This window comes from Mustela erminea, chromosome 14 (assembly GCF_009829155.1).
Source record: "Mustela erminea isolate mMusErm1 chromosome 14, mMusErm1.Pri, whole genome shotgun sequence".
Taxonomy (NCBI): domain Eukaryota; kingdom Metazoa; phylum Chordata; class Mammalia; order Carnivora; family Mustelidae; genus Mustela; species Mustela erminea.
The window spans coordinates 29,543,115-29,566,393 of NC_045627.1; the positions used below are offsets into that span (position 1 = coordinate 29,543,115).

At 42.9% G+C, this 23,279-nt stretch overlaps 1 protein-coding gene across 6 annotated transcripts in view; it reads left to right on the forward strand.

The window, feature by feature from the left end:
- ZNF365 (zinc finger protein 365) overlaps window positions 1-23,279 on the forward strand; it is a 54,033-nt gene that overhangs the window by 16,715 nt on the left and 14,039 nt on the right. For 3 of the 6 annotated variants that reach the window (XR_004278596.1, XM_032312674.1, XM_032312671.1), the window contains exons 1-2: window positions 12,281-12,963; window positions 14,832-15,587. Coding sequence is in view for 5 of the 6 variants with exons in the window: in XM_032312674.1 (XP_032168565.1) it covers window positions 14,845-15,587 (743 nt within the window). In the remaining variant the exon portion in view is untranslated. Of the gene's footprint in view, window positions 1-12,279; window positions 12,964-14,831; window positions 15,588-23,279 lie in introns of those variants that run through there. The other 3 variants (XM_032312675.1, XM_032312673.1, XM_032312676.1) reach the window with 2 other exon arrangements.

Here is a 23,279-nt window from a genome sequence, read left to right on the forward strand (position 1 = left end):
CCTATAGTGAAGATTAGGGATTGTTTTCTGTGAAGGGCTAAGTAATTATTATTTTCAGTTTTGAGAGGGTAGTAGGCCGAATGGTGGACTCTTAAAAGATCTATGTCTTAAAGTCAGGAACCTGAGAATGTCACAGGATTTGGGAGGGGGAAAAAAAAAAAAAAGATCCTTACAGATGTAATGGATCTTGAGATGAGGAAAGCATCTTGAACTATCCAGGTGGGCCCTAAATTCAAGGACAAATGACTTATAAAGGACACACAGAAGAGAAGACTGGTAGAAGAGGAGGAATCAATGTAACCAGAGACAGGGCTCCGGGTGACGAAGCCATGAATTAAGCAATGCCAGCAGAAGCTGGATGAGGCCAAAAGAGGATTGTTCTCTAGAGCCCCTCATAGCGGATGTGGCCCTGCCAACACTTTGAGACTTTGCATTTCTGACCTTCACAACTGTGAGAGGTTTAATGTTTGCTATTTTAGCCAGCCAGCTTGTTCCAGATGCCACAGAAACCTATTTCGGAAGCTACACAGTCTCAGGCTCAACCATGACCCCCTTCCGCGGTGGTGTGAAAGCAGCCATGGACAGTATGTCAACACATGGGCAGGACTGGGTTTCTAATAAAGACTTCTTTTACAAGAAGGGATGGCAGGACAGATTTGACCCACAGGCTTGACCACCCATGTTGTAATGCGGACACTGTCATACTTGATCATCACTCCTCGGGAATACCAGCATATTGAAGACAAGGAATATGTCTTTTATCTTAAAATGTCTAACCCAAGAGTCTCACACTTTAATTCTAATAGTGACCAGGCAGGAAAATTAAAGGAATGTAGTAGCTGGATGAGAAAGTCAAAGTGTCTCCGAATGAGAGCAACTTCTACTCAGTCGCTGGCAGTTATTACCACACGGGCCCCCCCAGTTGGGCCAAATAAGTCATATCTGGGCTTCAAATTTAGTTTCTGGGCCACAGTCTTTCAATTCTGCATAGCCAGGGCCTGACACAACACATAGTAAATACTTGAATGAATTGAATGAATTCATGTATTCACAAATACCAACATTCTAACACCAAATGAGGAGGATATTGTAAGTATATTAGTTGGGATATAAATTTGTACACTTTGAATATGTATAGTTTATTTTGTATCAATTATACCTCAAGAGAACTATTTTTAAAAGGAGATAAACTAAGGGCAAGAGTATAAATGGGGGAGAAAAAGCATTAATAGTACAAACTATAAAAGCGAGATTCCTCCCTCAAATAAAATTCTGAGCTGGTACAGTGGCTCTGCTCACTTAAAATGTGGGGACTAGCCCCCACTTTTCTCCTCTTTTCCAAAGGAGTTGCCTTTGTCCTAAGTACAAGATGTAGTACAAGATGGCGCACTTCCATATGTGTATTCCCACCTGTAAGAAGGGGGAAAGGGAGGCGAGAGCAGATTACTTTCCTTTGCAGATACCACCAGGAAGTTCTCTGCATAATTTCCACCCACATTCTAAGGGAATAAAAGATTCACATCTAGCTCCAATGGAGGGTGGAGAACATAGTCTTTCTGGGGGCAGCCCTGTACCCAGGTAAAGGTTGAGGGTTCTTTCACTATGGAAGGGGAGAATGGATATTGGGGGACTACAGTAAGTATGCAGTGAAAACAATGAAATAATTTACAAGAAAGCAATAGAAAAATCTGATTTAAACTCTTCAGCCATTTCCCAGTAGGACATAATAGGTCATGTCAGGCTAATGTTCTTATTTATTTATTTATTTATTTGTTGTTTTTTTAAAATTTATTTTTATTTTTTAAAGATTTTTATTTATTTATTTGACACAGCGAGAGAGATCACAAGTAGGCAGAGCAGTGGGCAGAGAGAGAGGGGAAACAGGCTGCCTGCTGAGCAGAGAGCCTGATGCAGGACTCCATCCCAGGACCCTGAGATCATAACCTGAGCCAAAGACAGAGGCTTAACCCTTTGAGCCACCCAGGCGCCCCTCAGGCTAATGTTCTATTGCAAAAACTAGAAGAGGCCAAAAAAATTCTAAAAATCATACTTTTAAAAACCTCAGTGAACTATGGAAGCAATGAAGGCTATATTAGTCTGCTCAGGCTGCCATAACAAAATATCTTAAACTGGGTGGCTGAAACAGCAGAAATTAATTTTCTCCCAGTTCGAGAAGCTGGAAGTCCAAGATCAGTGTGCCAGTATGGCCAAGGTTCTGATGAGACCTCTCTGTCTTGCAGAGAGCCACCTTCTCAGGTGCTCACATGGCCTTTCCTTGGTGTGTTTATGAAGCCTGAAAGAGCAAGCTCCCTCGTGTCTCTTCTAAGGGCAAACAAATCTATAATGAGGGTCCCACCCTCATGATACTGTCTAACACTAATTATCTCCCAAAGCTCCATCTCCAGATACTACCACTGGGGCTTAGGGCTTCAACATACAGATTTTGTGGGGATGCCAAAGTTTGGTTGATAACAAGGACAAGGTGGATATGATGCATTCACAGAGAATAAAGAACTTTCCCAGATGAGCTGTCAGCCACCAGCTCTTTCTTCCATGGAGGTATTGCTGATCCTGGACTCAGGATAAAGGTCTGGCTTAGCCAGAAGGAGAGCCTCTGCTCAGGGCAAAGGAAACCAGTAAGCTTTTAGGATCGTGGGGGCTGGAGCAACAAATGGGAGCTGTGGGGAGTGTCAAAAGCACAGGGGATTCTGGAGTTACGTCAACATTGGGGGAGTTAGGCTTCTACAAAGCAAGGTGAAATCTTCTGCAGTTTCACACCCTTGGGAAGGGGTCCAGTCTCAAGCACATAGCTGGTTTCCACATCATAGATATTTGTTATAACCTTGAACAAGGCACTGTCTTCAAGGGTGATTCTTCGAGAGGACCAAACTAGGTTCTGTCAGCATGCAATACTTCTGGCTAGAGGAGAGTCAGTACCCCCATCTTACAAGGAGAATCTCAGTAGTACACTGCAACTGCCTCCACAGAGGGAAAGACGATTTGTGACGAAATCTTTAGAGAGCTAAAATAAAACGATGCCTAACCTATATAATTCTATACTCGGTGAAAATATCTTTTAACAATGATGGTGAAATAAGCACTTTTTTCAGACAAAAAATTAAAGGAATGTTGATAGAAGGTAAATAAAAGAAGTATCTTTAGGCAGGGGAAAGGATCCCAAATCAAAACATGAAAATGCAGAAGGGAATGAAGAACACCAAAGAGGGAAACTAAATTGGTAAATACAAACACGAATCATACAAACAATAATCATAACATCACCTGAGTTTTAACACTATATGTACAACAAAAACAAAAAGTGAGAGATAGTTTAATAGGAAAAGTTGCAATTTGTCTTAGTCTATTATAAGAAAAGAACATATGTTGCATGTCTAGATGAACCACATTGTATAAATAGTTAATGACAAAAATTACAAAATAATAGAAGGGATAAATGGTATTTTTTGAGTATGATTAGTCCTAAGGAAGGAAAGAAAAATGGAAAAAAGCAACATGGAACAGATAGTTTTAATAGAAAATGAATGGTGGGATGCCTGGGTGGCTCAGTCGGTTAAGCATCAACTCTTGATTTCAGCTCAGATCATGATCTAAGGGTTGTGGGATCGATCCCCATGTCTGGCTCTGTGCTCAGCATGGAGTCAGCTTGTCTCTCTCCCTCTGTTCCCCTCTCTCTCTCTCTCTCCAAATAAATAAGTAAATAAATAAATAAGATCTGAATGGCAACATTGTATATATAAACTCAACTATGCAAGTAATTACATTAAGCATAAATGAACTAAATACATCAAGATTTATGGTTGTTAGATTGGATTAAACAGCTACATTGTGCCTAAAGACTCACACTTGAAAGATAAAAGCACAGAAAACTGGACAGTAAAGAACAACAGCAACAACAAAGCCACAAAAACAATGAACGTAAGTGGTATATCTATACTAAAGTCAAAGTAGATTTAATGCTAAAAAGAATTATCACAGATAAAGACAGAGGTTTCATAATTATTGAAGTGGGAATCCAGCAGGACACTATCATACAATACTAAATTTGTACGTACTCCATAATGAAGCTTCAAATATTGAAACAGAAATGGGCAGAATTAAAAGAAGCAATGAACAAATCCATACTTGTGGGCGCCTGGGTGGTTTAGCTGGTTAAGTGTCTTGGCTCAGGTCATGACCCCAGGATTCTGGGATCCATTCTGAATCTGGCTCCCTGCTCCTTGGGGAATCTACTTCTCCCTCTGCCCCTGCCCACCCCCCTCCCTTTCCACCCCTGTGTGCGCATGCTCTCTCCCCAGCTCTCTCTCAAAAATAAATAAATAATATATTTTGAAAAATCCATACTCTTAATGCAAAACTTTAGCATATTTCATTTAATAACTTATAAAATAGTCTAACAAAAAATTTCCATAAAAACAACACACCTGACCAACTTGATCTGACTTATATAGAATACTACATCAAAAGAAGATAGAATTCACCTTCTTTTCAAGGGCAAATGGATCTTTTACTGAAGTCATAAAGAAAGATTCAACAAATTTGAAAAAATTAAAGTCATTCATAGTGTGCTATTTTTCCACAATAAAATCAAAATACAAATCAATAACAAAATGTGACTAGAATAATGCAACTACTTGGTAATTAAATACTTTAACAACAATGAATTTGACCATTAAGGTGAAATGGATAAAATCCTAGAAAAATACAACTTACCCAAACTGTCAGAGGTAGAAAATCTGAATAGTTCACTATCTATTAAAGATAGTTAATTCATTATTTTAAAGAAATCTCCCCCAAAGAAAATTCTAGTCTCTCTTGGTTTCACTGGTAAATTCTCACAATATTTAAGGAAAAGAAAAATAACACAAATCTTGCTTAACCTCTTCCAGAAAACAGACTGTTTTTCAAATCCAACTTTTGTTGAGACCAATATAGCACAATTCCAAAACCTGACAAGGACATTACAAGAAAGAAGTACAGACCTATCACTCATGAACACAGATGTAAAAATCTTTAAAAAAATTTTTGACAAATGAATCTAGTGACGTGAATCGAACCTATTCTAGGAATGTAAGATTGGGTTAACATTCGAAAGTTAATCCAACCATATTAACCAAAAAAAGGAGAAACTTTAAATGAACATCTCGATAGATACAGAGAAATAATTTGACAAAACTTCTCTCTCCCTCATTTATTATATATTAAAAAATACTCTTCACAAACTGAGAATAAAAAGTAAACTTTCTAAAACAAATAAAGAATATTACAAAAAATCAACAGCAAACATCATACCCAATGGTGAGATATTGAAAACTTCCCTTCTGATCAGGAGTGAGACAAGAACGCCAGCTGTTACTACTTACATCCAATATTTTGCTGGAGGTCCTATCCATTGCAATATTTTTTAAAAGATATTCAGATTTGAAAGAAAAAAGGAAAAAAAGAACTGTCAGTATTTCTAGACTGCATGATTATATCCTACAAAAATTCAAAAGAATCCATAAACTATTTGAAATAATAATTGAAATCTGCAATGTTGAAATAATAATTGAAATCTGCAATAATAATTGAAATCTGCAATACAAGATCATTATTTAAAAATCATTTGTATTTCTATATATTGTTACAACTGCAATGTCATATTTTAAAATGTACTATTTATGTTAGTATAAAACATAAGCTATATAGTAATAATTTCAACAAAAGATTTGCAATGCCCAGTAAACATTCTTGAGAGAGACTAATATCTAAATGAATTTAGGAATACACTTTCAATATTTAGAAGGCTCAATGTGCCCATTCCCAGACTAATCTACAAATTAACACTATCCCAGTCAAAATCCCAGCAGGCTTTTGTTTTTGTTTTTGTTTTAGAGAAGTTGACAAGCTGATTCTAAAATTTATACGGAAATGCAAAGGCCCAAGGATAACTAAGGCAATTGAAGAGAAAGAACAAAGCTGGAAGATTCATTGTTCCTGAGAACAAAACACATCATAAAGCTATAGTAGTGAACTCAAAGTTATATAAACTAATCAGTTAACTAGATTAGAGAGCCCACACATAAATGGTCACCTGATTCATGACAAAGGCAATAATGCAATGGGTGAAGAATAATATTTTCAACAAATGTTGCTGGATGAACTGGACATGTGAAAAAACATATATGGACCCCTTTCTCTCCTCTTACTCAAATAATAATTTCAGTTGGATTGTAGATTTAAATGTGAAAATTAAACAAAAAAGCTTAGAGGACAGCATGGGAACATATCTTCATGACCTTGAAGGAGGTAGAGATTTCTTAAATGAGACCTAAAATGTGCTAACCATAAAGGAAAATCTCCTCATATGTATTTATAACAAGGGACTGTATCTCGAGTACACAGAAACTTCCACTGATCAAGGAGAATAAGGCAGACAACCGAAGAGAAAAATGAAGAAAAGATTTGAACAGACATTTCACAAGACAATATCAAATATCCAAAAAAATGTGTGAATGAGTGCTTCACCCTTGTTAGCCAGCAGGGGCTTGTGGATTAAACCACAATGAGATTGTCAGCACACATCCCCCAGAATGGCTCAATTAACATCAGAAAATTCCAAGAGTTGGAGAGGATGTGTAGTGTTTGGGACCCTTCCACATGAAGGGTAGGTTTGTTTATAAATTCGAATAACATCTTTGAATACTTTTAGTCAGCATCTACCGAAACCAAAAAGGTTACGTGCAATACGATTTCATTTACGTGAAGCACACAGAAGCAGGCCTGATCCATGCTGTTTGCTGTCAGGGTGATGGTTACCCCAGGGGAGGAAACAGTGGGTCCTTGATAGGAATACAAAGGAGTGTTCTGGGAAGCAGAATCTCTGTTTCTTGATCTGGATTCTGGTCACATGAGTGTATCTAGTTGTGAAAATTCATTATGATTCACACTTACGATACGAAAAATTACCTGTGTGTTCATCTCCAATAAAAACTTTAATCTAACAATTTATTTTTAGAGAGGAATTAGACTAGGTGGTAGAGACTGAAAAACACTACTTATTTTCACCTGATAATAGTCATGCTCCAAAGAAGCTGTCTTTTTAAATTACCTTCTGATCTTAGCCATGAGCCTAGTACAATACATCTCTTAGCATAACCTAGAAAATCAGTCCTGCACTGCTGGGGGCAGAGCGGGGGAGTAGGGAGGGGGGCAACCTTTCTTCCTAATAAGAATTATTTCTATAGCCTGTATTTTATTTTCAAGTTCAGTTCTCTCTTGCCTATAGTTATAAGAGCTTTCTTTTCCCTCTCTGCTTCTAAAAACAAAATTTCACCTAAAATAGAGGAACAAAATTGCCCATGTATTCTGGGTCCTAGAAAACAGGCCCTATTTTGACAGAACATCAGTTTCATAATTCATTCGTCACATAATTGCATAATTCAGACTCATTATCTAACAATCCCCCTATTTTAACTGTATCTTTTTCTGTGTATTTTATTCCATAGCAACATGCTTTCTAGCTCTCCTGCAACCATTTCACTTAGGGGAGATGTCTCAAAGGTTTCTCTTCACATAATAAATTACCAAGAAAGAAAAAAAAGCCTTGAAGATTTTTGAAAAATAGGCACTGAGAACCTTCTAGCATACCAGTCATTTACTGCACATTTGACAATTAGTCTTTGAGAGCCCTATGGGTGCCAGGCAATGGTCGAGGCACAAGGGATACAACAGAATCATGGTCAGCCTGTGGGTTCTGAATTTAGATGGTTCCAAATTCAAATCCTAGCTAGATAATTTGCTACTCCTATGAAAACGATATTTGCGTTATAGCTCTGTGTCTCAGTTTACTCATTTTTAACATAGGGTACCCGTAATGCCTTTCCCCAAGTCTTGCTAGGAAGGTAAAATAGCATTTTCTGTGGAGTCACCTAGAATCATCCTCAGCACGTGGTCAACAACTGATATACACTAGCTGTTATTACTGGAAGAGATGACAACTAAAGTTATTTGCTGAATTACCTGTTGACAAATTTTGCCACCATCATCACTGTCTGCTGTGTCTCCTTCCCTAGTCCCCCAATCTTTGTCAGTCAGGCAATGACAAACATGTTAGACTAGTAACTAGGGGAGTCCTTCATTCATACCAGCTCCTGCCCTTTCCAAACAAGGACACTCAATCCCAGAGATGTTGCCCCACCTGAATAGAACCTCACACAGCTCATTAGGGGGTGAAGATGGCTTTAGACCTCAGGTCTCCACATTCCCAGTCCAGGAGTAGGGCTGGAAAACCCTGCCAGTTGGAAGCCTGGCCCATTCTCCGATATGGCTCCAGTCTAACCCAAGCCAAGGGAGGAAATAAGTAATAATCGTCCTGGGTGGTAGAGGCGCAGGGCACCTTGCTGTAAATTGTCTATTTTTAGCCTCTCTATATGGCCTCCTCTCTGCAGACTCACTCAGGCTAACAGACTGCTGTGGGATTTAAGGCACTCTCCATGGTGTTGCTTGGTGGTTGCCATGCCAACAAAATTTAACAGAAATAGAGTTTTCTAGTAGATTATTCTGGTAGAGGGTTTAAAGCTAGATTAGAGTGCCGACTCTGAAGCTGAAACGAAGCAAGCAATTAGTAATGGAACATAGTAGGCACGCCATTATTCTTGTTGGAGAAACAGAATACATAAATGCAATTAGGTGTGTTAGGGAGATGAAGATGTAACAGCAGAGAACTTATCTGCTACATAAAGTCAATACTTAATGTCAGTCTGGAGCAAGTTTACTCATATCCTTCCTCCCTGGATTTTCATAATTACCTGACATTCTGTGTGACATGATTTGTCTGACTGAAGAGGACTGCCTCTGATCTTCAGGCCACTTCCTAGCTCTGTCACTCAGGGGTCCAAGGGCACACAGATGCTAATCCGGGGTCCTCCTTTGATCTGGGGAGCTTATTCACATTTGAAAGGGTCTGTGTTTGGTCCTTCTAAAGTCACTTTTTGGCAAATGTAACCACTGTATTTAGTAAAGTGCATTTGCCATTTAGAAAGCCTCTGTGGGTCAAGAAACCTGTGTTTGAAAGGCTGTCCTGGTCGCCATGAGAAGATGCTATTAGACAAGGAGAGAGGCAAGGCAGCCCGTAAATCTCCATTCATAAATCTCCATTCAGTTCTCAGGGCTTGCAGCAGGATGGTCTGACAACCCTGCCCATAGTCTCTTTCCCTTTTCAATGAAATCTGTTTTCCCCAGTAATCATTTTGCCTTCCTTCCCTCCTTCCTCCTTGCCTATTCTTCCATCTTGCCCAGAGTATTTTCCACTCCCCATCTCTCTCTCTTTGACGGTGGCAGTGGAAACAGCACAGCCTTTTGGAGTCTAGACAATTCATATCCTTACTATCTCTGATGCTTGTAAGTGGTGTGACCTTCAGCAACTTTCATGACATCTCAAGCAGCATTTCCCCTTGCACTACAAATGTCTGCCTTGAATGGATTTTAACAACGAATTGTTTCTCAGACTTCAGTGGATATGAGAGTTACCTGGAGATAGGGGGAAATGCAGATTCTCGAGAATCATACCACATAGATTCCAAGTAATTATTCCAGGTAAAAATTCCAGACATCTGCATTTTAACAAGCTTCCCAGACTTCAAGAACCCTTCTCTGAGAAACATTAGATATCGTCATAAACACTCAGCAGGAAACATGTTGTAAATATTCCAAAGGTGGAATGATCATTATTCATTCAGTAGACATTTATTGAACATCTACTATGTACCTGGCACAATTCCAAGCCCTGTAGCTATGTCCTACTTAATTTCTTTTACTACAAATTTAATTTGTCCCACATATCTATGCCTTGTCTATCCCACTAGCTGTAAGATCCTGAAGGGCAGGATAAAATAGCATAATGTAGTATAAAAGAACATACATATTAGGAGACATGGATTCTAATCCTGATTCTATTACTTACTTGCTATATGACTTCAGGAAAGTCATTTTCTCTTTCAGAATTTTATTTTCTTGTCAGAAATTGGAAAGGCTGTGAGAATAGTGATTAAAATCTGGAGTTTAGAGTCCTGGCTCTAATCCTTTCTAGGTGTGTCATTTTAGGAAAGTTAGTTAACTTTTTTGAGCCTCAGCTTTCCCTTAAGTAGAAAGGGAATTCATTTCAACATTTATTCCTTCAAAAAATATTTACTGAGCACTTTGTATGTGACCAACACCGTAACAGGTACTGTGAATATGCTGGGAAGTAGGACAAAGTCCCTGACTCATGTAGCTTATGATTTAATAATGGACATAAATATTAAATAGGTAATTCTACAAATTTTTTCCATTGTGATAAACTCTGCTGTGGTAAATTTTACTAGCAGGAGCTAAATGGCTGGGCAGGATCAGAGCAGACCTCCTGGGAATGGCACCACGGAAGCTGAGCCCTGACAGATAAGTAGGCATTATCCAGAAAGAAGGACCTGAGATAGAAAAACTGAACACTTGGAGGAGGAAAGGAATACCAGTGTGGCTGAAACCAAGTGCACAGGGTCCCCTCTCCTTCGCAGGTGTTGGATCTCCTGGGAATGGGACCACGGAAGCTGAGCCCTGACAGATAAGTAGGCATTATCCAGAAAGAAGGACCTGAGATGGAAAAACTGAACACTTGGAGGAAGAAAGGAATACCAGTGTGGCTGAAACCAAGGGCACAGGGTCCCCTCTCCTTCGCAGGTGTTGGCAAGATTAAATGAGATAATAAAATGCTTAGCACAGTGCCCAGCGTAAACACAATGATCATGGAGATAGCACACCTTTTGGTTTGTTGTAGACAGTAAATGAAGAAGTACTGTGTAAATGAGAGGTTCTCAAAACTAGTGTTCATTAGAATTACCTGCAGAACTTGTTAAACCACAGAATGCCTGCTCCCACTTCAGAGTTTCGGATGTTTGGTGTGAGGCACGTAATTTGCATTTCTAACTAGTTACTAACTAATGCTCATGCTGCTGGTTGGAAGTGGGAGGATACCACTTGAGAGCAAGTGGTGTAACTGTAAGGTCCTGAATGTCTATCAAAGTTGAGTTTCCCGCAGTGCTCAACTCTATTCCCTACATAGTACAACCTCTCCATAATTATTTGATACTATCCTTGATACTTTTAGGGTGAAAAAAGGATATTGAAAATCCCTATCCTTTTTTTTTTTTTAAACGGGAGGAACTCAAGGACCAGAGGCAGGGAGCTAAGAAATGGGAGGGGCCTGAACCCTAGAGCCTTTTTTCTCAAGGGCTACATTTGGTCTATTTTGTTCTAAGGCTTTCCCTGTATGCTCCTCTCATCCGCTAGATGACCAAGATGAGATTGCCCAAGATGAGATTGCCCTCTGATACATGTACATTTCACACTTAAAAATATTTTACTAAGTGAATTGGTTTTTGAAATAAACATTTTTTAGAGGGTCACCGGATGAATTCAATGAAATATAATCTTTTCAAAGAGAAAGCACCCCAGCACAACAGCCTATACCACCCTTTATGTGGAAGTGAGTGCGTATTTAGTTCCCATTCTCTTCGTTTTTGTTTTGTCGTCGTTGTTGTTGTTTTGTTTTGTTTTTTAATAGATGCGTAGGCTTCTCTCTTGTACCTGAAATAACCAGAGCTGATTTTATCAGTGTTGTTCTGGGTCAGAGGGAGTGTTTTACCCTCACAACTTCATTTGATCCTCATCACCCCAGTAGAAGGTAGTTCCCCATTATCTCTTTCACAGATGAGAAATCCAAGACAGAAAAGTCCAACTTGATGCAGATCCTAGGAGTCAGGATTTGAATCCCAGCATTAGGATTTGAATCATGTCTGACTCCAGAGCTTGGGCTCTTAATTACATAAACAAACAAAATCTAAGATAGTCATCGAGGTATTCACAGCAGAAATAAAATCAGCGTCGAAAGGAGCAGTATGGCAAACTCTGAGAACAGAGACACCCTTAGGAGTCGAGAAGATGCATTGAAATAACTATACGGATGAACAGAATCTCTCTTTCTAATAAGAAAACCCAACAGTAACTTTTACCCTGGTTTCATACTTCAAGAGTTAGACCAGGAATACCCTGAAACAGGTTAAAATAAGATGCTGAGTCATCAGGGTCTTTCTGAAGGAAAGAAACCTCCGTAGGATGAGAGATCTTCGCTCCTGCGGGGAGAGGCGGGGACTGGATGCCTGAGGACTCGGGGAGGGAGGAGGCGTGTCCCTCACAGATCCGGGAGAGGGCGTGGGGGGGGGTCTTCTCGCTTTATTTATTCACAACCCACATACTTCACTAGATTTAGTTCTGCCGGTTAACATAGCACCAGGATGCTCGGCTGGTAAGGCTAGAGGAGACTCTAGGTTATTCGGGGACATTCTCGTCCCCGTTGCTTAGGAAGAAGTGGTCCTAAAATGAACCACCGGACCTTGCTGCTGGCAGATTAGCGAAGATACCCAAGCCGCGCCTCATCCTCACCCACACTCTCCCGCTCCCCAGTAACTGTAAAGTGCAAAAGAGCTGGCCGGGGCCTGCAGAGAGCGCAGCGCCTCCAAGCCTGGCACGCTTTTCCCCTTCCCTCCCCCCGGGGAGCGATCCCGGCGTCTCCCCGCGTGATGTCAGTGGGATCCTGAGCCCCATCCCGCTTCACGGCTGGGGGCGGGCAGACGGTGCCTCCCCACGCGGAGCAGAGCGGGGTGTCGCTCGCGGGGCCGCGGCGCCCCAGGCCCAGCCCCCCGCCCCCCGGGCGTCCGCTCTCGGGCGCCGGGGTCCCCGGCAGCCGCGTGCGCCGCCCCCGCCACGCTCCGCCCCGGACGCCGCGGGTCCCCGCGCGAGGGTGCGCTGGGGGGTGGGAGCGGGCCCCGGCTTAGCCTGATTTACGGCTCTGCTGAAAACCGCTTCGCTCCCGCAGCAGTAGCACCGGCCGCGGCGGCAGCAGCAGCGGCTGCAGCTGCAGCAACAAGTCGGGTAAGTGGCGGCAGCTGGGCTTCTGCGCCTGCGGCCCGGCCCGGGGGGCGCGGCAGAGGGGGCCGGCCGAGCGGTCCCGGGCTGGGGAGGGGTCCCGTCCTCTCCGCGCGGCGGGGAGTTGCGCCGTCGGCCCCCACTTGCGGGAACTCGTGCGCGCACGAATCCACTCTGGCACCTGAGGGCTGGCCCGCAGCGGAGCGGGGGCGGGGAGAGCCGGGACCCTCGGGGCAGTGTCTTTGCCAGACTGCCCTGGGTGGGCAGAGGAAATTAGGGCTTTTCCGCCAACCCTGTAGATTGGGGTTTCCGCTGGGCCCTTGAAAGCATGAGTACTCCCAGAGTGTGTGATTACCCATTTCCCCATTCAGGGATGCCAACCCTTTCCCATTGCCGCCTGGAATCCTGACTTCCCCTGCCTTCACCTCTCTGCTGCCGTTTCGGGGTTTGCAGCCTATCTTACGGCCGGAGTAGCACAGGAAGAGGTTTTCCTCTCTGGGGGGCCAGAGGCTTATTAACCTGGAGGCTTTTCCTAGCTGGCTGGAGACGGTTTGGGCCTCTGCTTTTCGAAGAGGTTGAGGTTCCAATAACAACACTTTGCAGGTATAGACCCTTAGCTGAGCTTCCTCTTTTTGGGGCCCAAGTCTTGTTAACATTAAAATAGAAGCCATTCCTGGAGGGAATAGATATGCCCCGCTTGCAGAATAGGGTTGCTAGCAGTCATCTGTTGCTAGGGCTAAGATAATAAATTCTTACAAGGAAATAAGAACTTCCTGTTATTAAAAGAGTTATGCTGATACCTGCCAGGTTCACATATTGGCCATCTCTAAAGGTTATCATATTAAAACAGGATCAGAGATGAGATAAATCATTCAGAAAACCATATCTTTATAAAGTCTTGGCCATGGCCATGGCCCCTAGTGAGTCAAAACGTATTTGATATCTTGAGTTTCCAAATGTCAGTAATTCTGGAATATGGAGACTGTCATTAAAATAACATTTTGCTTTCTGGCATCACAGCAATAACTGAAAGCAAAATCTCAGGTTGAAAAATTTCCAGCTGATTCTATGTTTAATGCCACTGCACCTAGCTTGAGTAATATCATTCTTATGTTTGAAGAAAGATCGCTGAACTCGCTCTCTCGGGACAGTTTTGACAATTCATGTGAGTCTTCCTCATTTTTGGAATTCATGCTTATCAGGATTGTATCAGTAAAATAGGGCACCGATTGGCAGTTAGTGCACTCAATTCGGGAGGGCAAGAAACTTGAATTTCACTTCTGGAGCTGCCGTGTTCCATCTGGCTTTGAATTCATTACTTTACCTCCTTGCTCCAGTTTTCTCATCTGCAAAAAGAGAATGTTATCCACCTTCTTTATCCTGGGCAGGGGTTGCAGAGGCTGGCAGGCTTTTTCCTAAAGGCCAAGGAGTAAATCATTTTGTCTCTGCAGGCTGCAGAGGTCACTCACCTTTGCCTTTAGTGCAAAAGCAGCAGTAGGCAACACAGAAAGGATTTGGCCCACAAATTGTAGGTTTTAATTTTAATGTGAGACATTATATACCAAAGGCATTTGAAGCCAAAGGCCTCTGCCCGGGGTGTTGATGAACGGGCCACAAGTGTTTCAGGAGCATTTTTTTTTTAAGATTTTTATAATTTATTTCACAGACAGAGATAGGCAGAGAGGCGGGCAGAGAGAGAGGAGGAAGCAGGCTCCCTGCTGAGCAGAGAGCCTAATGCCCGGCTTGATCCTAGGACCCCAGGATCATGACCTGAGCCTAAGGCAGAGGCTTTAACCCACTGAGCCACTAGGTGCCCCTCAGGAGCGTTTTTTAAACAGATGTGTGAACTATCTGTTTTATGTTGCCCTGTTCAGGACTTGAAGAGTAATGCAACAGAAGGCTTTTGAGGAAAGCAGATACCCCTGGCAGGAGTCCTTCGAGAATGTTGCTGTGTGCCTGCCATTCCGCTGCCCGAGGTGTGGAGACCATACCAGATTTAGAAGTCTGTCCTCGTTGAGGGCCCATCTGGAATTCAGTCACAGCTACCAGGAAAGAACCCTCTTGACCAAATGCAGCCTCTTTCCGTCCTTCAAAGACACAGACCTAGTCACTTCCTCAGAACCCCTGAAGCAGGGGAAACTGCAGGGCACCGGCCACGTGGTGAAGCAGAAACCCAGCTATGTGAACTTGTACAGCTTCTCGCACGAACACTCCAAGGACAGGAAGCCATTCGAGGTGGTGGCCGAGCGGCCCGTGTCCTACGTGCAGACCTACACGGCACTGGACCTGCGTGCAGACTCGCTGGAGGGGCCGCGCTCCAGTCCCGGACTGCCCACCCCGGACACCAAAGCCGCTTTCGAGGCTCATGTCCGAGAAAAATTCAACCGGATGGTCGAGGCCGTGGACAGGACCATCGAGAAGAGAATCGATAAGCTCACCAAAGAGTTGGCCCAGAAAACTGCCGAACTGTTGGAAGTTCGGGCGGCCTTTGTGCAGCTGACGCAGAAAAAGCAGGAGGTGCAGAGGAGAGAGCGGGTCCTGAACCGCCAGGTGGATGTGGCGGTGGAGATGATCGCTGCGCTGAGGCAGCGCCTGACCGAGTCCGAGGAGGAGCTGCTGCGGAAGGAAGAGTAAGTGGTGCTGCACCATCACTTTAAGCACCTCCCCCCGGGGTACGGGCACATGTAAAGTCAGGATTGGTTTTTATTGCTTGCAGGTACCTCGGCTGCCTTTCTCACTGACACAGTTGATCTCGGGACCCACAAGGCTTTTGATACTATTTATCCTCTCTGTGTATAGTCTGCGAGCCGGCAGCAGGAAAGACAAAATATGGAGTCCCTTCTCGCCTTGGAAACTACAGCACGTTTTGAGAGAGAGGAGTAGTGGGGTCTATGCATGGTGGGATCGGTTCCCAGCGCTAGCTGGTGAGCTGGGGGAGGTGAGTGGGCGGGCAGAGAGGGGGCTCTTCTAGCCCAGCCATTCCTTCTTGGTAGCCTCCGCCTAGCAGAGTCCAGAACATGAGATGCTGTCTTGTTCAAGTATAAAAATATGCTCTGAATACCAGTAATTCTGGCTGCTTTGCCATTTTGGATTATCTGCTCGTGTTAATTAAATGTTGGTAGCTGAGAATCCATTTAATTATAGTTTTTATTTGGAAGAAGCCGACATTAGTAAACCCAGAGGAGACTTTCTGATCCTGCTGGCTTCTGTGATTTTAGTTTGAGAATTTTCTTTTTGTAGAATGGTATGACTAGAGTCAGTCAGGCCTGTTCGCACAGAGTTGGCAAGTGGTTTTCACAAGATAGAGGTGAAAGACATCGTACTTGGAAAAGCATTTCCTCATCAATAACTATGGCTTCAACTCAAACTAGAAAAGCTTACCTAGTAATGCAGTGTATTTCCCAAATGCAGAATGTTAGATTTAATTTTAAATGGAGGCTCAGAATTTGTAGAATCAAAGAGCATAAAAATGGATACCCTAGGAAAAAGTAGGAGCAAGTTTTCAAATAATCTGGATTATATTATAGAGATTGACTTAATTTCCTACTTTCCGTGTCTACTAGAACTCTTCTACCCTGTATTATCTCTTAAAATGTAGTAGTTAAAGCTTCTCTGTTTGGTTTGAGGCTGAGAAACCCTATATATTAAAGAGACCATTACCTAGTGTCACTAAATACCTACATTGTACCTAGAGGGAAAACCTGCTCTGATCATCTAGACATTTTTTTAACTACCTAGTGAGCACAGATTCGAATCAGCCATGGATTTACTTGCCTTTTAGGGAAATGATCTGTAATGAAAAATGTTTCTCTCTGGGCTTCTGGAGTTTCCTTGTGGGAAGTTGTGCCATGATGAACTATTGTGGCCAGCAGGGTGATTAACATTGCATCACCGGAAAAATGGCAGTTGGGGTTCCCTATGTGCAAAGAAAAGCTTAGAATGAAATTTGTGGTGTTTGTTTGGTTGAAGAGCAGTGAATTTAAAAGGAAAACAAACTTCACATATTGATTTGTCATATTTTACTTATTAATTACACAAGTAATAACAAATGTGGGATTTGGGCTGGTGGTTGCTGGGAAGGAAGCCAGTATGATGGCAGGGAGAATCCTATAGTTAGATCTAAGTTATTCTCAAGGATCTAAATTTTATTTGGCGTTGTGAGTCCAAAAGTGCTTTATTATTAAGAACATCTGGTTGACTTTGTAAAAGTGGGACATGCATGGATCAATTATGATAATGTTAACCCAGTGCTAGCACCTGAGGACCAATTGAAAAAGTAATACATACTCAAAAAAAAAGTAACAGGGTAGAATTGTATGTGTTAAAAGGGTCCCTTCCTCTCCAACGATACCCTGCTCTATCCTCCAGAGAAAGCTACGGTTTAGGTCAGTGAATGTCCTTCTAGAGCTTTCCTGTGTAGATACAATCATATGTACTTTATACACGAACATACTATATTCTCCCAAATGGAATCGTGACATATACTGTTCTGCCACTTGTGCATGGAGTATTTTTCGTTTTAATGTGGTATGTTTCAGGCATCTTTCAGGTCCTGAGTATAGGATTATGTCATTCCTTTTGGCTCTTGCATGGTATTCTGTGGTGTGGATGCATTCATGCCTGATTCCATCAGTTTGCTATTAATGAATACACGGTTTTGTTCTGTTTTTCTAGTATTAAAAATAATGCCTCAGTTAACATCCTTATACATACATCTTTGTTCACGTTTTTGTGAGTATATCTGAAGATAAATTATGAATTGGTTTTTAGTATGTCATTTTGAACAGCCGGGGAGGAGGGGAAGCAATAGTATTAAACAAACAAACAAACAAACAAAAACTTTTTAAAATGAAAATATAGTGAAACTGCCTTAAACTTTTAGACATAAAATTAACAAAGTCTCCATTTTTTTTAAGCCTTCATTTGGCCTGGCTTGTCAGTTTCTGTATTCAAGTCTCAAATAATCACTCTTTCTGTACATAAAATAACACTGAAAGAGTCTTGTTTCCAGGAAGGACACTAGAGCTCTTGGTCTGAGAGGGAGACTATGGCCAGCTCTGTCAGGGTCTGTGGTGTTCAACCTCCCTGACACCCGCCTCTGCCCCCAAAATGGGGATGGAGAGCAAGTCAGCTGCCCATCTGCCACACCATTGAAACCGAATTCATTTGACTAGATTTGCCTGCCTGGGACAAGGCCCTTCCCTCCTCACTAGCCTCACAGTGCTGTGTCATGGACCCAAGAGGTGACCTCTTAGTTATGGGACAACCCTATTTGGCCAGAAAGCAAACCAGGGGCTAAACCCCTCCAAATGAGCTCTCAAGACTCATTTGTTAGAAAACGCAGGCGGTTACAGTCCTAGTTGATGTGGATGTCAACTTGGGGACCCTTTGAGACCCAAATGGGAGATTCCATTTAAAAAAAACCCGAACACCTACATGAGACTCTCTTGCGTATGGATTTTTTTTTCCCATCCACTTTAAAAGCCTTTCAAGTGAGGCTTAGGAGGCACACTTGGTTATGGATTTTGCATGAGGCTCTTCTGCTTACGGATTTGTTCTCTCAACTTTAAAATCCTTTCTTTCAAACTGAAATGAAAGACTCCAGGGCCGCTTCTGCCCGGAAGCTGTCTATAGGCTGAATCACCCTGCATTGTAGAGGCCGAAGTAAACTCTAACAGAGGAGATGGGTTGGATAGGCAGTATCTTGTACTTTGGGGCCGGTGAGTCTCATTGTACCTCTGGAGAGAGGTGTCTGTAAGTCTCTGGAGCACAAATCCAAGGGAGCTGTGCCCATCATCTTCGCAAAGTCTCTGCAACTTTACAAGTCCTAGCGAAGCAGATATTTACTTATTCAGGAGTTTTCAGAGCTATAAGGTAGCACTGCCCATAATCAGGTAAATCAATCCCAGCCGACCTTGCAGTAAGGTATCCCTTAACAAGAGAGGACGGACTTGGATGGTAGCTGAGTTGTGGTTGAGTCGGTCATCCAAGGTTTGGAGCACACCCGTGCAATGCCGTGAATCCCGAGTATTTCTGTACCTCCCTCTGGTGAGACTGGGAAGCCCTACCTGAGCACCCGTGATGGGCCGGACACTGTGCTAGGGGCATATGGGGAACAAAAACTCTCGCTGTTTTCCTCTAAGGAGCTAAGATCCTACATAGGAAGAATAAAAGATCCTGCAGTCATGTCCATGTTCAGACCCAAGGTAGCTGAGCAAGTGCTTAAATACAAGGTATGGTTTCAAGTTGATAAGCCATTAAAGAACAGATTTTTTTTTTTTTTTTAATGTGGAGTGTCCACACTGAGAAAGTGGGGAGGAAGGGCCTCTGCATCAGAGGCGTTGAGGAGAGTGACATTGAAGGGACAGCAGGAAGAAGGACTGTTAGAGAGGGGCCCTGGGGAGGTCGTGTGATTTGGGAACTGAAAGCTATTCCTGTCTCCTTCAGGATAGCACTCTCATTTTACAGAAGTAGAAAATAAGGCCCACAGCAGTGGAATGACTCGCCCAAGGACAAAAATTTGGTAGCACAGCTGAAATCGAAACCCATATTCCCTGTCTCTCTTCTGAGTGCTTTTCCCATTAATTCACTGTGTCTCAGCCAGACTTTTGAAAATGTGGTATTTGCCCAAAGCGTCAAGACTTATGTAATACTGAATCTGGCCCATTTTGGAATGGGCTGGCTTCCTTGCTGTTTTGAGAGAACTGCTATGGTGACATCATTTATTTCTCTAATGAGATTAAAGCAAATGTCAGCTGGCATCAAAAGTGTTGGGAAATAGGGAAATGCTGGCGTCATAAGTGTGGTTACACTATTCAGCTTCTGGAATACCAGGCCAGGTCTTTTTAACTTGACTCTCTGAATGTCCATGGCCAGTCAAAGTAGAGCACGTGTCACAGCCAGCCCTTGATTGTGATGAGGGGCCCCCTTGTAATTCTGTCTCAACTCCATCCTACTCCCTTGTGAAGTCTGATAGAGATAATCCTTCCCTTCTTTCATTATTTGCCCTGCTCTCTGCTGGGAGTCAGCCCAGGAGACAAACCTCGCACTAAGTCCCTGCCGAGGGCCAGATACTGTTCTAGGTCATGGGTAGAATAGCAGGTGAGTCCTGTTTCTGCTTTCATGACAGCAAGAGGCCAGAAGGTAAAATTAAATGTTAAACGGATCCCTAGGGACATGATGAAAGAGGCATAAAGGGTGGCCTGAGCCAGGTAACCGGCATTTAGGTTTCTATCCTAAGCTTGCTGTGGGATGCTGGACTTTTAAAGGTAAGTTTGACTTGGTAACTTGCTTTGCACAGCTAAACCCTCTTGCCACTTAATTACAGCATTCCTATTTTTGATCAGCGAAAGCAGTAACAACTTGGTCTCCAGATGGATCCATAGCTAGGAAACAGGCCAAGAAAAATCATGTTACATGTAGGGTTCAGTGGGACAGGGAGGGGTCTGTTTGCTCCATATTTTAGTGTGTTTATGTAAATGAGGTCCTCTCTTTCCAGGCTGCTTTCCCTGCAGACTTAAAAATAATGTAGGAAAAACTGGACGTCAAACATGTCCTGTTTGGGATGATTAAAGGCTGGAGACCAAGGAGAATATTCCGTTTTTCCCTGTCTAGTGTCAGTCGCCTTCTCTCTGGATTGAGGGCCTTACATGTAGTGTTGATCGACTTAGTACCAGTAGGAGTCATTTGACTTTCTCATTAAAGGTATTTTTTAAGCTCTTAATGAGAACTATATACGTTTTGGTTTAGTCAAAGAAGCCAAGAGAGAAAGTTGAGGCCAGAGGCCAACAAAAGTAGAGATGGCCTGGCTTCAGATGTGCCACAGGTGCTGATTCCACAGGGGGTCGGGGTAGGGCATGGGAGTACGCAGGAGCCAGCCCTGAGCTCCAGGTAGGCAGCCCAGCTCCCAGCACAGGCTGGCGGTAGACTTCAGCTTCAGGATTTGCCTTGCGGCTGACATCGCGGTCTGTCTGAGGTGTTCTGTGATCAATAGCTAGCCTATTTTTAGCCAGAGGTATTTTTACCATTTCACATACCTCCAAAGAGGTTCATAAATCAGTAATGTAAAATGAAATTTAAATAACTTGGTAGAGCTTTGCCTTTGGGAGGAGAAGCTGATTTTAAAGTGTTGTTTAGAATGGAAGAGAAGCATCCATTTTCGATCCCACCCTCGGTCCTGTGAGAGGTACCTGTATTGTGGACTACTTTTTGGTTTTATGCCCCCGTACTTGTCTAGAAAAAGATAAAAAGAAACCTCAGGCTCTTTTCGTCAGTTAACGATTTTCAACTAGAGATGGACTGTACATTTCACGCACTCAGCAGAAATTTGTTGTGCGCCTATTGTGTGCTGGACTTGTGTTTGGTGCGAGGGTGACCACAGTGAAAGAGGCGGCAAGGTCCCTGACCACACAGATGTCCCAGTGGATTGGGGTACATGGCATGATTGGTCCTCTTTGCAGTGTGCGTTGTGACAGGGTGCAACGTTCTGCGGGAGAACACAGCAGGTCACCCACACCTAGGCATGTGTGGGAAAGCTTCCTAATGGGAGAGCCCTGAGGTCAGAAGACTCCTTAAGAACAGGGACTAGGGAAAGGCAAGGGGAGAGACCCTAGTGGAAAATGGTGTGTGCAGAAATAAGAATCTGACTCACAGCCAGGATGAAGGGAGATCCCTGGTGCTGGAACGGAGAGGGAGGTGATGTGCATTTATGAGACCCAAGGGGGACATCAGGCTACAGGATGGCCCTGAAAGCTGGAAACATAGGGAGATAACTGTAAATTACCGTACATGATATGATCAGTGTGTTGTCTCCTATTAACAGTGCAGGGTTCGATGGCTATGTAACATTGTAGCGAACACCACAGTGCACATAATCCCTCTGTCTCTACACCTGCTTCTAGAGTGGTTTCATCCCATGAGAGTGTATCTTTAATTTTTCTGAATTATCCTGTGTTTAACCCACCTCAGAGGAAGAAATGGAAAGGTTTGATCTGTAAAAAAATTAAATATTATCAATGTTTCAGACCTTATGGCTATCCTGTAAATGGATGAGTGCATGGGGGAAAAATACTTTTTCCAAATAAAGCTTTGATTGCACTATAAGGGCTCTTTCACTTGGTGCCCCTCTGTTTCTGAATCTCAAGATATGGACAGATTTCTAGCTCTGCAGATCATTCTGCGTAACAGTGAGCTTCAGGCCAGTTTCTTTTCCTATACTGGTATTTCTTTCTTTAGTACCAAATATGGATTTTGAATAAGCATATTTTCCACCAAAGCTTAAAACCTTGAGTTCTCTTATATTTAACCTCTTTAAAAAATACATATAAGAGAAGTCAAAGATAGGGCAGGAGGTAAGGTAGAATCAGTTAGTTCCCCAAAGCTGGTTTGCACCACGGCCTGATGGGATTTCACACGGGCTCCCTCTGTCTTCTCACCCATCTGGCCGTCCAGTCTTCCCCCTGTATTCTAGGTCACAGGGTTGAGAACCTAAAATAAAACCGTACAAGTGTCTTCCTCTTCTCTCAGATGGCATTGTGTTATTCTTTCTCTTTGTCATTCAGCTCAGCTTTGTAATTACATATTTATTTCAGTATTTGTTTCTTTTAATGTTTGCTTCTCCCACTGTATCCAGGCTTAGCACACCACCAGCCTGATCCAGCCTGCTACCTGATTTTGAGGAGCCTGTGAGCCAAGAATTTTTAATTCGAAAAAGAACTCAAAAGAAAACTAATAATACATGACATATAGATAGTATACAAAATTCAAATTTCAGTGTCTGTAAGTAAAGTTTTATTGTTACCCAGTCCCTGTGGTTCTTTTGTGCTAGGGAGAGTTGAGTAAGTGTGACAGAGACCAGATGGCCTGCAGAACCCGAAATATATACTCCTCAGTCCTTCCCAGGAAATGTGGGCTGACCCCGCGTTCCGCAGTCAGCTTCTCAAGGATAACCGTGGGTTCACGAAAGCCCCAACACTAAACCCAGTACTAGCTAACATTCAATAAATGTTTGTTGAGTTACGGAATAGCAGAATAAATAAATGTGCGGGCTGTGACCACATCCTCCTGGGCTTGCAGACCTCATTGTCCACTCCGCACCCGCGTTCTGAGATTCAGGAGCACTTGTACTGAGTGGGGCAGCGTCTCAGATTCCTTGGCCCCCCTTCTCCTTATATTGCTAAAAAAAAAAATACCCGAGGACCCCCAGAAGTTTTGTTTGCATGAGTTTTATCTATCAATATTTACTGTATTAGAAATTAAAAGTTAGGGGCACCTGGGTGGCTCAGTTGGTTAACTGTCTGCCTTCAGCTCGGGTCTTGATCTCA